This window comes from Corythoichthys intestinalis, chromosome 8 (genome assembly GCF_030265065.1).
Source record: "Corythoichthys intestinalis isolate RoL2023-P3 chromosome 8, ASM3026506v1, whole genome shotgun sequence".
Taxonomy (NCBI): Eukaryota; Metazoa; Chordata; class Actinopteri; order Syngnathiformes; family Syngnathidae; genus Corythoichthys; species Corythoichthys intestinalis.
Genome location: NC_080402.1, coordinates 25,127,287 through 25,144,465, shown reverse-complemented (window position 1 = coordinate 25,144,465; position 17,179 = coordinate 25,127,287). Strand labels below are relative to the sequence as shown.

The 17,179-nt window shown below is 40.6% G+C and overlaps 1 protein-coding gene across 1 annotated transcript in view; it reads right to left on the bottom strand.

Moving 5' to 3' along the window:
• The window catches only part of pax5 (paired box 5), a 111,575-nt gene that overhangs the window by 1,605 nt on the left and 92,791 nt on the right, over positions 1 to 17,179 (bottom strand). The window contains exons 9-10 of the mRNA XM_057844259.1: positions 12,580 to 12,666; positions 8,699 to 8,785 (exon numbers count right to left, since the gene is read on the bottom strand). Of these exons, the coding sequence (XP_057700242.1) occupies positions 8,699 to 8,785; positions 12,580 to 12,666 (174 nt within the window). The remainder of the gene's footprint in view (positions 1 to 8,698; positions 8,786 to 12,579; positions 12,667 to 17,179) is intronic.

Below are 17,179 nucleotides of genomic sequence, written 5' to 3'. Positions count from 1 at the left end.
TTTCAAATGGGATGGCATGGATGACAGCGGAAGTACAGTTCAACAAAGCATAACAAAATTTCCACTGGGGGGCGAATGTGGCACAATGAAACTGACATATGGCGGAAAACAGAGACAAGACTGAAAAAGCAGTTTCTGCTCTTGCACTCGTCTCTAAAAGAAACTGCTGTATTTTAAGCCAAAACGACTGTTGTGTTTGATAGAACAATATGTCTATATGCTGCCATAGCAGATTCATAGCGCATGAAGCCCCCGAAGTATTTTTAATTTGTCCGTTTTACCCTGGAAACCCCCGTTCACGCAACCGCTTTTGTTTCAACCCAGCCATAAAACGAAGGTAATTAATTATATTTATTATTCAAAATGTCAATTTTAGCTTAGAATCATTAATTGATGTCTAATATTTCGTTTGAAAAAAAACTAAAAAATTATTCACGTGCTCATTTTAAATTTTTAAACAAACCACATAACATTTTTTAAAAATGGTGTCTGTAAAAAAGTCACGGATATCTACCTCATAACTATTGCTTGTGTTTTTTTTTTGTCACTGTCGCATTTTCTCCGATTAGTTAGATGATAAATAATCGATCCAAACAAAGAGAAATTGAAAAAAAAAAAAACTGTGTTTAAAAGGGTAAATATATGAAAAAATCTCGATCACTCCTTGATGTCTGCGATTTCTGCAATGCGACCCTTGTTATATTACCATGTTTACCCATAAAATCCCCCCCAAAATCCAACTGTGGCCATTCACAGCTGTGTCTTGACACTTGGTAATACATGCCACATGGAGTTTTTGGATCGAAACAAGGTAAGTACGCGATAATATCTCGATAAAGTTAGGCCTGTCGCGATAAAAAATTTTAGTGTGCGATAATTATTCTCATAAATTATTGCGATATGCGATATTATTTCGCCCCACCCCATTTTTTTTAACCAATTTACAATAACACAGTGAGAATACAGTATATATTAATAGATCAAGTACACCCATTTAAACGCGATAAATATTTACTCTTAAATTCAAAAAGACTTTTTAAGAAATCACAACTAAAAACAATAGACCATGCCTCTTAAGTAAAAAACAACAATATTGATACCGCACATAAACACAGAATAAATAAAATGTGTTTAAAAAAAAAATTGCATTTAATAACTTAAGCATTTAGGCAAATGAAAACTTTTCCCGCCATGGCTTCTGCAATGGTGTTCCATAGGGATGCAACGATACAGTTAAGTCATGGTTCGGTACGATTTTTGATACGGGGGACACGATTTTCGATCTGATTCAATACATTTAATGCTCTGTAAAAATTTTTTTATATTTTTTGTTTCGTTTTTTTTGTTGGTTTTTTTTTGTTGTGTTTTTTTTTTTTTTTTTTTTTGCTAACGAGCAAAAATTAAATTGCCATCATATAAACATGTATTTTAGTGCATAATATTTATGTACTTACTTCTTACTGATCTGAAAACATTTTGTATAAAAGTGCTGAGAACAATCTTTACTGTTTGTAAAGCGAGGCAGGGCACACTGTTGATTGCTACAGCTCTCTTAGCAGCTAGGTTTACTACATGAGCAAGACATCCTATTTGTCCTCCGAATCCATCTGTGTCACGTACTGATTCAACAATATTTGCAACATTATCTATAGTCACTGGTATGGATTGATTTGGCCTTCATAACTTCCATTCAATCATGAGTTTGGAATTCATCGATGTAGTATATGGACTACGTGTCTCATAATCACTCTGGGCTCACGTAGCCAATGGCATGGGACGTAGCACATCTAGTTTGCCATTTCATGATATCTAGTGTGTGCGCGCATTAAAAAAGTTAGCAAGCGCTGCTGAAGTCACGTCTGCTCATTACTATACAACACCAGCATATGACAATCCACTTTCATAAACAGGACGAGTTTGAAGCACAGCGCTCTTAATTTCATTCAGCTGTTCGTTGTCAAAGTGAGGTTGTTCGTAGCAGCCAAGACGGTAACAATGTTTTGGCGGACTTCGTTGTAAATATCCGGCGTTGTGCCGAAAAATAGCCGCCCCGCGGGAAATGTCACTCCTGACGGGAGCGCCCACACGTCAACAATACCGGCGCGCCATATATGGGCCACAGTCACTCCGGAGCACTGACGCGGCCGGTATACGTTGAACAATAGGATATAATGGGAACGATTGGCTCCGGCGCTAGTTTTTGCCGGACCTGGAATGAAGATGCATTTTGCGCAGTTGGTAACGAGGAATCCGAACTTTTAACAGCACGTCTGCCGTGCACGTGCACGCGAGGCGATAAATCGCAGCGGAAAAATTACCGCCTTCATTTTCATTTATCGCGCGGTAAATGAAATTATTGTATATTGCGACAGGCTTAGTTAAAGTCATGGCTTCTGTAATTATGCTCTTGCGTGCTCTCACCTCCAGATAGGGTTTTGCTGTTTGAATTTTTTTTTTTTTTTTTTAATGCCCTCCTGTTCAAAATTTTTCTTCCCTCAGAAAATTGAGATTTTAAGCTTTTTAAATGATGTATCACACATGCATATCGGACGATTTTGAAATTTGGACAAATTGGGGTTCTCAGGGCGGAACTTCAAGTCACCTGAGTGTTTTCCGCCATATACTGTATGTAAAAGCTAAGCCGTAATGATTGTTTATGCTTCACAGCTCTCAAGTTTGGGCTCTAGATAGAACAATTCGGCAGATTATTCACATATAACCTAAATGTATTTCTATGTGCAATACATGTTGAATCGTTGTTTAAACGTTTTATTTACCCTCTTTCATACTGAGGTGTAAATAGGTAACCTTTAAGAAGTATTTAAGTACATTTAGGAGTGTGTAGGTAGCTTTCAGTGATCATTTTTTTTTCTATTTAAGAATATTTAGGTAACTTTTAGGGAGTGCAGTGGTACCTCTACATACGAAGTTGATTCGTTTCAGTATCTTGTTTGTAAGTCGAAATGATGGTATGTCGAGTAGGATTTTCCCATAAGAATACATTATAATTCCATTCGTTTGTTTCACAGCCCGAAAACCTACACTAAATCCCTCATAAATACTGCTGGTACTATTGCAAATAGCAATTACACAGAGCAAAACAAATATGAATAAAAATCGGAATAATAATATAAAAATACTACGAATATTACCTATAATAATGTCACAAATCGGGTTCTAATGTGGCGGATGTGTTTTGCGCGGTGTACCTGAACGCACCGCGTGGCTGACATGACAGAGTGAGAGAGGACTTTTTACTTTCACTTTTCATCTTCAGCTGCGGGGGACAGTAGGCATGTTGTGTTGCACAAGTCCTGGAATAAACGATTAAAAACCTGACGAAGCTGCTGATTTTTTTGGCTACGTACTATAATAATAATTGTCACCTTAACTAATAAAGACTGAAGAACGGAGGTCGGAAGAGGGCCATCAAGATCGTAGACATTTTACGGCCGTATTGTCAAGTCAGTTCACGGACGCGCACACCATGCTCATATTTTTTTTAACATTTCAAAAGGTAAGCCTCACCTTTTTTCACCATGTGCACTAACATTCTTGGAACCCATGTTGATTTTTTTCCCAAGACGATCTGCCGTGTGTCCGTCTTTGCGTCCTCGAGCATGTTGTCGGATATAAAGGCAAATGGCGAGTCAAATTTTAAGTTGGATATCGAAAAGATCGTGTGTGGAAGCGATCATATGTCGAGGTACCACTATTTTGATTAAATCTAGAAGCATTCCATCCATCCATCCATCCATCCATCCATCCATCCATCCATCCATCCATCCATCCATCCATCCATCCATCCATCCATCCATCCATCCATCCATCCATCCACCCACCCACCCACCCAATCCGGGGTCAGGTTGTGGGGGCAGCAGCTTAAGCAGGGAAGCCCACACTTCCCTCTCCCCAGCCTTCAACCAGCTCCTCCGGCGGGATTCTAATGGCGTTCTCAGGCCAGCCGAGAGACATAGTCTGTCTAGCGTGTCCTGGGTCGTCCCCGGGGCCTCCCGCCAGTGGGACATGCCTGGAACACCTCTCCAGAGAGACATCCAGGAGGCATCTTAACCAGATACCCGAAACACCTCAACTGGCTCCTCAACGCGGCGGAGTAGCAGCAAGGCACAGAGTCCCTCCCAGATGACCGAGCTTCTCACCCAGTCTCTAAGGGAGAACCCGGACACCCTGTGGAGGAAACTCATTTCAGCTGCTTGTATCCGAGATTTTGTTGTTTCGGTCACGACCCACAGCTTGTGACCATAATAGGTCAGGGTAGGAACCTAGATCGACTGGTAAATCGAGAGCTCCTCCTTTCGGCGTAGCTCCTTCTTCACTACAAACCGGTGCAGAGTCAGCATCTCCCTCCTACCCTCACTCGTGAACAAGACCCCAAGATACTTGAACCCCTCTGGGGCAGGATCTCGTCCCCGACCCGGAGAGGGCATGCCACTCTTTTCCGACTGAGGACCATGGTCTCGGATTTGCAGGGGCTGATCTTCATCACAACCGCTTCACACTCAGGCTGCGAACTGCTCCAGTGAGAGTTGGAGGTCACGGCTTGATGAAGCCAACAGCAACACATCATCTGCAAATAGCAGAGATGCAATGCTGTGGCCACCAAACCGGACCCCCTCAACACTTGGCTGCACCTAGAAATTCTGTCCATAAAAATTATGAACAGAATCTGTGACAAAGGGCAGCCATGGTGGAATCCAACACTAACTGGAAACGAATTTGATTTACTGCTGGCAATGCGGACCAAAGTCTGACACTGGTCGTACAGGGACCGAACAGCCCTTTCAAGGGACTCTCTATGCCGCACCCCCGAAGCACTCCCCACAGGATTCCCCGACGCACTCGGTCGAACGCCTTTTCCAAATCCACAAAACACATGTAGACTGGTTGGGAGAACTCCCATGCACCCTCGAGGACCCTGCCAAGGGTGTAGGGCTGGTCCACTGTTCCACGGCCGGGACGAAAACCACACTGCTCCTCCTGAATCAGAGATTCGACTACCCGACGGACCCTCCTCTCCAGCACCCCTGAATAGACTTTACCAGGGAGGCTGAGGAGTGTGATCCCCCTATAATGGAAAAACACCCACGGTCCCCCTTCTTAAGAAGGGGGCCCACCACCTCGGTCTGCCAATCCAGAGGCACTGTCCTCGAAGAAGAGGCATTTCGTTTACTTTTACTGGGTATTTCAGTACATTTAAGAGTATTTAGGTAGTTCAGGGAGTATCACGGTATATTTAGGGCTTTGAGTTAGGAGTATTTGAACAACTTTTTGGGTAGATCCAAGAATATTTAGGTAACTTGAGAAATATACAGTGCCTTGCAAAAGTATTCGGCCCCCTTGAACCTTGCAACCTTTCGCCACATTTCAGGCTTCAAACATAAAGATGTAAAATTTTAATTTTTTGTCAAGAATCAACAACAAGTGGGACACAATCGTGAAGTGGAACAACATTTATTGGATAATTTAAACTTTTTTAACAAATAAAAAACTGAAAAGTGGGGCGTGCAATATTATTCGGCCCCCTTGCGTTAATACTTTGTAGCGCCACCTTTTGCTCCAATTACAGCTGCAAGTCGCTTGGGGTATGTTTCTATCAGTTTTGCACATCGAGAGACTGACATTCTTGCAAGGAAGAATGGCTTCCTTGCAAAACAGCTCGAGCTCAGTGAGGTTGGATGGAGAGTGTTTGTGAACAGCAGTCTTCAGCTCTTTCCACAGATTCTCGATTGGATTCAGGTCTGGACTTTGACTTGGCCATTCTAACACCTGGATACATTTATTTTTGAACCATTCCATTGTAGATTTTGCTTTATGTTTTGGATCATTGTCCTGTTGGAAGATAAATCTCCATCCCAGTCTCAGGTCTTGTGCAGATATCAACAGGTTTTCTTCCAGAATGTTCCTGTATTTGGCTGCATCCATCTTCCCGTCAATTTTAACCATCTTCCCTGTCCTTGCTGAAGAAAAGCAGGCCCAAACCATGATGCTGCCACCACCATGTTTGACAGTGGGGATGGTGTGTTCAGGGTGATGAGCTGTGTTGCTTTTACGCCAAACATATCGTTTTGCATTGTGGCCAAAAAGTTCAATTTTGGTTTCATCTGACCAGAGCAACTTCTTCCACATGTTTGGTGTGTCTCCCAGGTGGCTTGTGGCAAACATTAAACGAGACTTTTTATGGATATCTTTGAGAAATGACTTTCTTCTTGCCACTCTTCCATAAAGGCCAGATTTGTGCAGTGTACGACTGATTGTTGTCCTATGGACAGACTCTCCCACCTCAGCTGTAGATCTCTGCAGTTCATCCAGAGTGATCATGGGCCTCTTGGCTGCATCTCTGATCAGTTTTCTCCTTGTTTGAGAAGAAAGTTTGGAAGGACGGCCGGGTCTTGGTAGATTTGCAGTGGTCTGATGCTCCTTCCATTTCAATATGATGGCTTGCACAGTGCTCCTTGAGATGTTTAAAGCTTGGGAAATCTTTTTGTATCCAAATCCGGCTTTAAACTTCTCCACAACAGTATCTCGGACCTGCCTGGTGTGTTCCTTGGTTTTCATAATGCTCTCTGCACTTTAAACAGAACCCTGAGACTATCACAGAGCAGGTGCATTTATACGGAGACTTGATTACACACAGGTGGATTCTATTTATCATCATCGGTCATTTAGGACAACAGTGGATCATTCAGAGATCCTCACTGAACTTCTGGAGTGAGTTTGCTGCACTGAAAGTAAAGGGGCCGAATAATATTGCACGCCCCACTTTTCAGTTTTTTATTTGTTAAAAAAGTTTAAATTATCGAATAAATGTTGTTCCACTTCACGATTGTGTCCCACTTGTTGTTGATTCTTGACAAAAAAATTAAATTTCATATCTTTATGTTTGAAGCCTGAAATGTGGCGAAAGGTTGCAAGATTCAAGGGGGCCGAATACTTTTGCAAGGCACTGTATTTCAGTTCATCTAGCAGTTTTTAGTTTTATACTGGAACAATTTGATCTTCTACGCATAGGCAGAGTTTGACTTTTGGGTCAGGAGGGGCACAACATGTTGATAACCCCGAAACGCAGTGTCAGCAATAAAATTAACTTACAAGAATATTTATAATAATAAGTTGACAATGAGCGTTTTTTTTTTCATGAATGATGGGAATTCTAAATCAGGCTGCTTAGGCAATAGTTTTCACTAAGATTGTCATCTATTGAATATGGTGCGCCTGCCAATGTAGTTACCCCAGTCAAAAATTGTATCCCCTGGGCGGAGCCATATAGAGGTAGATTTGTGTCTTTATTATTCAGTCAAAAAAAAGTTGCTTTAGTAAAAAAAATTGTTGCTTCAATCAAAATTTCCAGTATATTTTCAAAAAGAAAAATCACTTCAATCAAAAAACAAACTCAATCATAGAAGACATTTTCGAATGCGAAAAAATATTTGAGATAGAAAAATTTGCATTTGAACATTTAATTTTTCATTGAAAAAGTTTTCTTTGATTGAAGCAATCCGTTTTGTGTTTGGGCCATATTATGGGTAGGACACTTGTGTCTAAATCATTGAATCCCCCCAAAAAGTTGCTTCAATCAAAAAAAATATTTTCAATCAAAGAAAAAAAATCATTTGAAAAATAAAATTGCTCTCCGCTTTTTTTTTTTTGTTGTTGGGAGGGTGGAAATTATATGCACAGCAAATGACCGTCTAAGGTGCTAGTCACATGATCTGTTCAAAAAATTTTTTTTGACCCATTATAAAAATATATTTTTTTGTTCATTTAATTCATTTTTCTTGTAGTTTTATTGCTTTACAACTTTTATATATATAGGAAAGTCAGTTTCATGCAATGACATTTTTCGGCCACCGGGGGGGGCCTGGCCCCCTCTTAAAATCCGCTTATGCTTCTACGCAATTGTAATTGAATATAGTTCATTATCTTGGTACGTTGAGATTCAAGTATATTTGGAGGTGGTACTTGGTGTAAAACTTTGAGAATTGACTGACATTCTAAACATGAAACTGTAATGTAATAATAACATCCAAAATCAATGTAAGCCATAATGTAATGGAGAAATATGAGGAGTGGAAGAAACATGCTGTCTCTCTCGCGCTCTTGATCTCTCTCGCCACCACGCACTCACGCATACAGGCCATCGCACACATAAAGTACACACAAGTGACAAGCTTGGCTGACACATGTAATACAGCTCTACTACTGCATAGGATCCCTTGAGTCTATTCACTCCATAGGGAAGAGGTCAATCAATTTGATTCTGTAACCTGGCAGATGCACTCCAACTCTCTTTCTGAGAGCACAGAGTAACCCGCGCATCCTCTCCTAACACACCTTTCAATGTCACATCCGTCAATCTGTCTGGCTGTGTGCTGACAGGTTATGTCCAGTTTGCAGGTAATCACAGGAAGTCCTTTGGGGAAGTGAAGCATTAAGCAACCCTGACAAACTATTTAGTCCCACTCATGACATCAGGCCCCCTCACTTGCTATGTCTTCCTACCTGTCTCAACGTTTTTTCCCCCATTTGTCACCTTCACTCTCACCCATTGTCTCATTATGGGAGTCTATTCCATTCCTTCTCATTCATACTAAGCCCCTTGGTGTCTCTTTATATGTCCGAAGTATCTTGCACTCTCAATAAGTGAGTTCTCTGCTTTTTCTTCATGCTTTGTGCCTACCTTGCATCTGTCCCGCCTGGCTGGTGAAGAGACTGGAGGAGCAGCCGATTTCCGTACCCAAGAGAGAACCGTAATCTTGCTGAAACACTGGGGGTAGAAGAAAGGGAGGGGGTTAATGGAGCAGTAAGTAAGCAGAGTCTGACCCCTGAATTTATTGTTGCACGATTATAAATGGAACCACCGAAATGGCTCTCTGCAATGAACTTGACAATGGACGTTTGAAACAATATGGAAAGATCTTTTTACTGTGTTAGTGTTTAGACTGATGGTAAAAACAAAATTGTACTAAAAGTGTAATGAGATGAGAGGTGGATCATAAATATTTTACTCACATAAGAACTGTAATTTTCGGACTATAAGCCACTACTTTTTTTCCCCTCAATTTGAATCCTGCGGCTTATAGCCCAGTGCAATTTGTTTGGGTTAAAAGGTAACAGTTTATTTGACAGCGGTGTCATAAGACTGTCATAATTATGACACTATCATGGGCATGACTGAATGCTTATGACAGATGTCATTCAGTGTCATCCGGCAAATTATTTATGTCACTGTATGTTAATTATGTCACTAACTCCCTTTATGTCCAGCTCAGATCTTTTACATCCATTCGAAAGTGAGATCATTTACCGGATGGCACTAAAAGACATCTATTATAAGCATTCATTAATGCTCATGATAGTGTCATGTAGGGGTGTGACAAAATATCGAAATGGTGATATATCGTGATACTTTGTATCCCAAAAGGTTATCGATATGCTCCTGCCAAGAATCAAGATATCGTTTTAAAAAGGTGTCAATGTTGAAAAAAATACAATAAAAGGAACCTACAAGTTGCTACCAAAATCTTCCACCGTAATAGTGTCTCAGTTAACTCTAAGGGTGCATTAACGGTGCACGACGCCCAATCCATTTAGACTGGAAACGTTCGTACATTCGAAACCAGACCATTCAGTCATTTACAGGTCACCTGCGGTTCATTTTAGGGCATTTACAGGTCATTTCAGGTTGAGTTTGAGTCACTGCCTATTCATTTGGGTGATTCCCAGGTCACTTCCTGTTCTGCAACTCAAAATAAACAGGAAGTGACCCATAAAATACCCCAAAATCAACAGGAAGTAACTGCACATCAACAGGTAAATGACCTTAAATGGCCCAAAATTGCCTCATTGCCCGGCATTGGCTGCCACTGACGGCCATAGACGTTCAATCCGTTTGGAAATGGGAGGGTGGCAGTGAATGAACATTTGTTCATTCGCTGCCATCCCTCCCACTTCAAATGGATTGGATGTCTATTTGTGATAAACTCATTCCAATTCACAGCAGAAGCTTGTTTTTCCTGTTTATTAGTTTGTAGAATATCCTAGAATGATTTCCTGACCACTGTATCGATAATCGTTGTTTTGCGATATCATCAGATCATCGATATCGTGAGCTTTATATCGCAAATCATATCATATCGTGAGGTACCAAGAGGTTCCCACTCCTAGTGTCATGTCATAATTATAATTGTCTGATGACAGTCTTCTGGCACCACTGTCAAATAAAGTGTTACCAAATACCATAACTAGTAGGGGTGTAACGGTACACAAAAATCTCTGTTCGGTACGTACCTCGGTTTTGAGGTCATGGTTTGGTTAATTTTCGGTACAGTGAGAAAACAAAATGCAAAATATAAATGTGCTGATTGTTTATTACACACTTTTGTGCTTTCAACAATAGGAACAGTAGCCTGTACAAAGCTAGAATTCTGCTCAAAAAGTAGCGGGTATTTAAAGATAATAATCCAACAACAATTTGCCTTTCAGACCCCGCATATTGATCAGCTTTCTTTCTGAAAGAAAGAAGAAGTCCTGTGCTAAAGAGAAAAGCAATCCCAATGACAAAGATTTTACCATGTATTTTACAAATGAAATGCCTCAATGAATTTTTTTTTCTTGTGAACGGTTTTCAAAAGCTTTATTGGTGGATAGCGTCAAATAATAAACTCTGCCGTTCTTTTCGCGTGCATCGAGTTGAACCGCTTCTGGGACGCGTCTAACACGCGGCCGCACTGCTCCTGGTGTGCATTGGCTGATTGACTTTTAACGGTTGCGTTTCACTGCGCTCTCGCAGCGGCCACGTTGTCGCGTAGTTGACGTATCTTACTGTCCTACCGTGTTGGTCCTCATTATAGTAGAGAAGACAGAGCAAATATAATCTACACAAAGAAACTGTAAGCCGATCGACTCACAGCCTCGAAAAGTAATGGTTACATTATGTCAGAAACTCGTTCGGTACGCCTCCGTTCCGAACCGAGCACCAGGTACCGAAACGGTTCAATATGAATACATGTACCGTTACACCCTTAATAACTAGCAATGAATGAAACAACTGGAACAGTAACTGAAGAATTAGGACAGAACATGAATTTTGACTGCTATTTAAGACTGTAAGTAAGTCTGTGCGCTGCAATGCATGCTGGGAGGCATGTTGGTTGACAACAGCAGAGGTGGACTGTTTCCCCCAAGGGAGCAGTGATGGCCAAACGAAGCTTCATTGTGGTTTATTTGGTCTTATGACAGTCTTATGCGTGCGCTGTCAAAAAACGTGTTACCGGTTAATATCTTTTGGTGTAAATATCCCGTAATAAAATGAGGACAGCTGCAGCTTATAGTCCAGCGCGGCTTATCTATTAACAAATGCTGTTTTCTTGTCAAATTTGGTGGGTGGCGGCTATGGCGGGTATGGTGCACCTTATAGTCCAAAAATTACGGTACTAAAACCCAAAGCTAATGTGACAATGAGGACTCAAACACAGTCATTTGTATATAATCCACCGGAAAACACTCAGGTGACTTGAAGTTCCCCTCTGGGACCCCCAATTTGGCCAAATTTCAAAATATTCCTATATGCATGTGTGATACATCATTGGAAAGCTTAACATCTCTTTTTTCTGGGGGAAGAACATTTTTTTTGAAAAAATTTTTTAAACAGCAAAACCCTAACTGGTGGTGGGAGCACACGAGAGCAGAATTAAAGACGCCATGATTTTAATAAAATATTACTGCGTATTTACCTTGTTTCGATCCAATAACTCTGTGTAGCATGCATCACAGACTGTCAAGACACAGCTGTGAATGGCCACAGCTGGATTTTGGGGGGATTTTATGGGTGAAACATGGTAATATAACAAGGGTTGCGATGCAGAAATCGCAGACATCAAGGAGTGATCAAGATGTTCTTTTTCATATATTTACCCTTTTAAAAGTTTTTTTTTTTTCAATTTTTCTTTGTTTGGATCGATTATTTATCATCTAACATATTTGCGAAAATGCGACAGTAACAAAAAATACAATTAATTTTTAGTTATGAGGTAGATATCAGTGACTTTTTTTACAGACACCATTTTTTTTTTTATTGTGCAGTCATTTGTTTAAAAGTTTAAAATATGGAGTGAATAATTTTTTTAAGTTGTTTTTTTTTTAAAACGAAATATTAGACATCAATTAATGATTCTAATATATCAATGACAGACTTTTTGATTAATAAATGTAATTACTGAGCTTCTTTTTATGGCTGAGTTGAAACAAAAGCGGTTGCGCGACGTCTGTAAACGGGGGTTTCCAGGGTAAAAGGGACAAATTAAAAATACTTCGGGGGCTTAATGCGCCATGAATCTGCTATGGCAGCATATAGACATATTGTTCTATCAAAAACAACAGTTATTTTGGCTTAAAACACAGCAGTTTCTTTTAAAGAGGAGTGCAAGAGCAGAAACTGCTTTTTCAGTCTTGTCTGTTTTCCGCCCTATACATTTTTTACTTTTACTCAAGTTATTTTGTCAAATGGCACAAACCATTGAAAAAGTCGCCCTCTGCACATACTTTCACGTGGAAACTTACCTAATAAACTCGGGTTGGGAAATCTCCAAGATTCATTATATGTGGAATACTGAGGATGGGAATAGGGGCTTCCAGAGAAATCTCCTCCTATAATAGGAAAAATAAACAATAAAGAAGGAAGCAGATGGTTAAAGGGTATTAAAACACCAAGGGGCTGTGAGATATCAATAGAACCGTTATGTGGCAAGATAACAAATATTTATAAAGTTAACAAAAAAAATAAATCGCATTCATGAGCAATTATCGAACATAGATCGAAAATTACGAACATTTCCGAAAGTATTCCAGAAACAGCCGAATGGGCGGAGACGTCATAACAAGGAAATGAAAGGTCAAGGCAGGTGCAATCGTTGTTTATCGACGAAAGAGTTGCGTTCGTGTTTTATCAAAAAATCGCTAAAATGGTTCAAACCTGTCATGCTATGTGGTCTACAAATAGCCATTTGTCACAATGTAGTACCCATGAGTTCCTGAACGCGAGAAAAAGACCTGGACTACTCAGACAATGAGTAAAGTTCGTCCGTGCTAAGAGGGCTAATTTTGCAGACCCAGCCTCTGGCACGGATTTGTGTAGTGCACATTTTACACCTGAAAGCTATTCGAACTATGGACAAATAAAATCAGGTTTTGCTAAGAAACTGCCGATGAAAGCAGAATCAGCAAGAAAGAAAGGACAACTGGCTCTGATGAGACCACCCCAGGCTAACCAAAGGAGCGGAGCAGCCAAGCTCGAAATAGCCAGAGTGAGTACTCTTTTACAATAAAAACGTATCACGCATTGGATATAGGACTGGACACATGTATAAATTATCGCTCGTAAAATATATAGAACAAATCCTCGAATCCCATTCATATTTGTGTCTATTGGCAGAGCGAAAACCTATGATAGCACGATAAATGATAATTATTCTATACATTACATTATTTTTGCGGTCACGGTGTATCAGCTTCACAAAAGGAAATGCAAAACAAACCATTCGGTGTTTCCCACATGATGTTGCCGGTGTTTCATCAGTGTTATTGCTCCTCTCAATGAGCCTTTCATTAGGCTGCATTGGCTTTCGTTTGGGCTCAAATTGATAACCCAAAACACCTAAGAAAGTTTCATAACTCTCCTCGTCACCATTAGAAGAATGTTCGGATTTGTCGCTGCAACTAGAAACAAAATCGTCCGCTATCATTGCCGCCATTCAGTACTAAGCACTGAGCCGGTTGTTTCCTTGTAGTGACGTCACGCACACAAAATGCTAGATTTCCGGGATCTCGTGGGCGGATCCTTTTAGCTTGACAAATCGATCCAAATTTCTATCATTTTCTTGGTGTTGCGATGTGTGTAATTACACGAAGTGGCATGATATGAATCCAAAAGGCATGCGTTTATGGATAAATGATGGAATATTAGCATTTCCCCAGGTGTTGTCATACCCCTTAACCTTTTCAGTGGTCTCTATGTGGACGTATATTCAGAAGTTGTCATTAGCTTAATTCATTCACAGCCAGCCCAGATCACAGAGTAATGTGTTGTGGGAGCGAGTAAAAGAGGTAAACTGATCCATTTCAACAGTGAAAATGGATTGGACGTCTATTGCCGTCAATGGCAGCCTAAGAGTTGAGCATTGTGAGGTCACGAGATTGATTAGACAAAATATTAATATTTGTGCAGGCAACACTATTTCAATCTGATGTCAAACGGGCCATAAAGTATTGACCCGCCTGGCGCAATGGTCCCCTCGGCCGCAGTTTTAAGGCCCCTATCCTATGTGAATAGGAGCGGGAACCTCTTGGTACCTCACGATACGATTTGCGATACAAAGCTCACGATAACGATGATCTGGCGATATGGCGATACAACGATTATCGATACATTTGTAGAATATCCTAGGATGATATTTCTGACCAACTAACTAACCAACCCTAACCAACTAATAAACAGAAAAACAAGCTTCTGCTGTGAATTGGAATGAGTTTATCACTAGTAGACGTCCACTCCATTTCAACTGGGAGAGTGGCAGCGAATGAACGAATGTGCCATCCCTCCCACTTCAAACGGATTGAACGTCTATGGACGTCAGTGGCAGCCAATGCCAGGCAATGAGGTAATTTTGGGCCATTTAAGGTCATTTACCTGCTGATCTTCAGTTACTTCCTGTTGATTTTGGGGTATTTTATGGGTCACTTCCTGTTGATTTTGAGTTACAGAACAGGAAGTGACCTGGGAATCACCCAAATGAATAGGCAGTGACTCAAACTCAACAGGAAATGACCTATAAATGCCCTAAAATGAACCGCAAGTGACCTGTAAATGCCCTGAAAACCCGCAGTCTAAAAGGATTGGGCGTGGTGCAATGTCAATGCAGCCTTAGAGTTAACTGAGACACTAATATAGTGGAAGATTTTGGTAGCAACTTGTTGGTTCCTTTTCATTTATTTATTTATTTTTTTTAGACATTGACACCTTTTTAAAACGATATCTCGATTCTTGGCAGGAGCATATCGATAACTTTTTGATACAAAGTATCACGATATAACACCATTTCGATATTTTGTCACACTCCTATATATGAATGTAATAAAATTGAAGGAAAAATGAGAAATCCTAATTCTCGATTGAAAGGGTTAAACAACAAATACTGTAAACGATTAAAATGTAAGAGGATGTGAACCATATATCTTTAGCATCATCATATTTTTTATGGTCTTTTGAGAAATGTCATGAGTCGACATTTGAATGGGTTATGAGTAGAGCTGGGAATCTTTGGGCACCTAACGATTCGATTACGATTCAGAGGCTCCGATTCGATTATAAAACAATTATTGATGCACCTCCCTCCTTTTTTTCCCTCTTTTTTTTTTTTTAATGTTTTGTACATTAGTTCCAAAATTGTTAAAAAAATACTCTCAGGCTAAACCACACTACTATTTCAGTATCAAGTTAACATATAGCAGTAAACAAATATACAAAAATAACATTAAATAAAAAACTCCAGTCCCCATTCTGTATCAGCAGCTTTAAACTACATTCAATTAATTTAATGTTGTGAATCAACCGTTAAATTTGTTAAAATTGCTCCCGTTATTCCATAATTTCCCTTTTGTCTACTTTCGACATGTGAAAGTTTTAAAACTATTTTAAAGATTTAGGAGTATTTTAGATAAAAAGTTAATTAGGTTTGCTTGGAAGATTCGCTACAACAGCCTTGCAGGGAAGTGTACTGCTTTAAGATAGCGGCCATTTATAACGCCAGCATCTAGCTTTTTGTAGATGTGCTGCTAACACTACCAAATCTATATTGCATCTAGTCCTATATAAATGATATCCACCGTAACATTATATGGATGTACTTTGAAGCAGCTTTTCGGCAGCAGTCAGGTATGTTGTTGTGTTTTTTTTATCTCGTTGCATGAGTTGAGCTAGAGCCGTGAGTTGAGCATTGGCATTACCCGAGGGGCCGGGTATTGGGAAGCATGATGTTTAGCTACTCTCGCTCCGTTCTGTCCCGAAGACCGCGCGGCGCGCTGAGTGTTGTGAACTTCCGCTTTACATCGCATATTTTAATAATCGGAATTTGGATGTTTGTGAAACGTTCTCGAATCTTCCACAGCCGAATCGCGAATAATCTAAGAATCGGAAATTTTGCACACCTCTAGTTATGAGACTGTCAAATTAAATGCTGGTTTACAGTAATTGAAGATGATTGTTTCCTAAACCAACTTTAAGTCTGTTGAGAATTTGGAAGTATTACAAGATAAAACGGGTGTAAATTTGGTTTAAGAAGCAACATCCAAGTTTTCCAAGCAGAACAGTTTTGCTGTCTAGCTGCAAGTGAGCGCAAGCCGCGCTACTGCAGCCGTATGATAGTGTAGGTTTTCTCCCTCATTTACTACCTACTGTCTGGGGTTTACTCAAGTCTCTTGTCTTCGCTTCACCCTTTCCCCTGTATTTTTTTCCCCACCTCTTCCGACCTGCCCGCATGGCTGCAGTCGGCCCATCACCTTTCACATCAAAGCAACATTCTTCCCCATTTTTTCTCTTTTTTCTCACCCTGCTGCTGACTTGCTCTTTTTTTCAATCTTTTTCACTCTTTCGCTCCTCGCTTCTGAACCCTCTACTCCTCCCGGGGGATCCCTCTCCCATCGCTGACAGTCACAAACCCTCGTGCCCCCCCCTCGACACCACCTCCATCCCTCCTTTCCCTCTCGCTCTGTCGGTTCTGCCTCAGTGCTCTCCAACACCCCCTCTGAGTGTCAGCCCCCTGCTGCACTGAGCGAGAGAGAGTGAGGGAGAGAAGAACAGAAGAGAGTTGCTTACTTAATGAAGGTATGATATTAGACAGGATGGACAAAATCGAGGATAATTTAGCTGAGATAAAACACAGCCAAGTCAGACGAGCAAAGTTTGCAGATGATTTCCAGCTCAGCTCGGATTTCACTGATGACACCTTTTGTATAATTCAGGGATACCCAAACTAAGGCCCGTGGGACAACTGCGGCCCGCTGCCCGGTTTTTATTGGCCCTCAGCAAATTATGAAAATATCACTGAATATGACCTGCACAAGAGGTTTTAGTTTAGCCTACATTCCCCAACCCTAGATAGAGCCA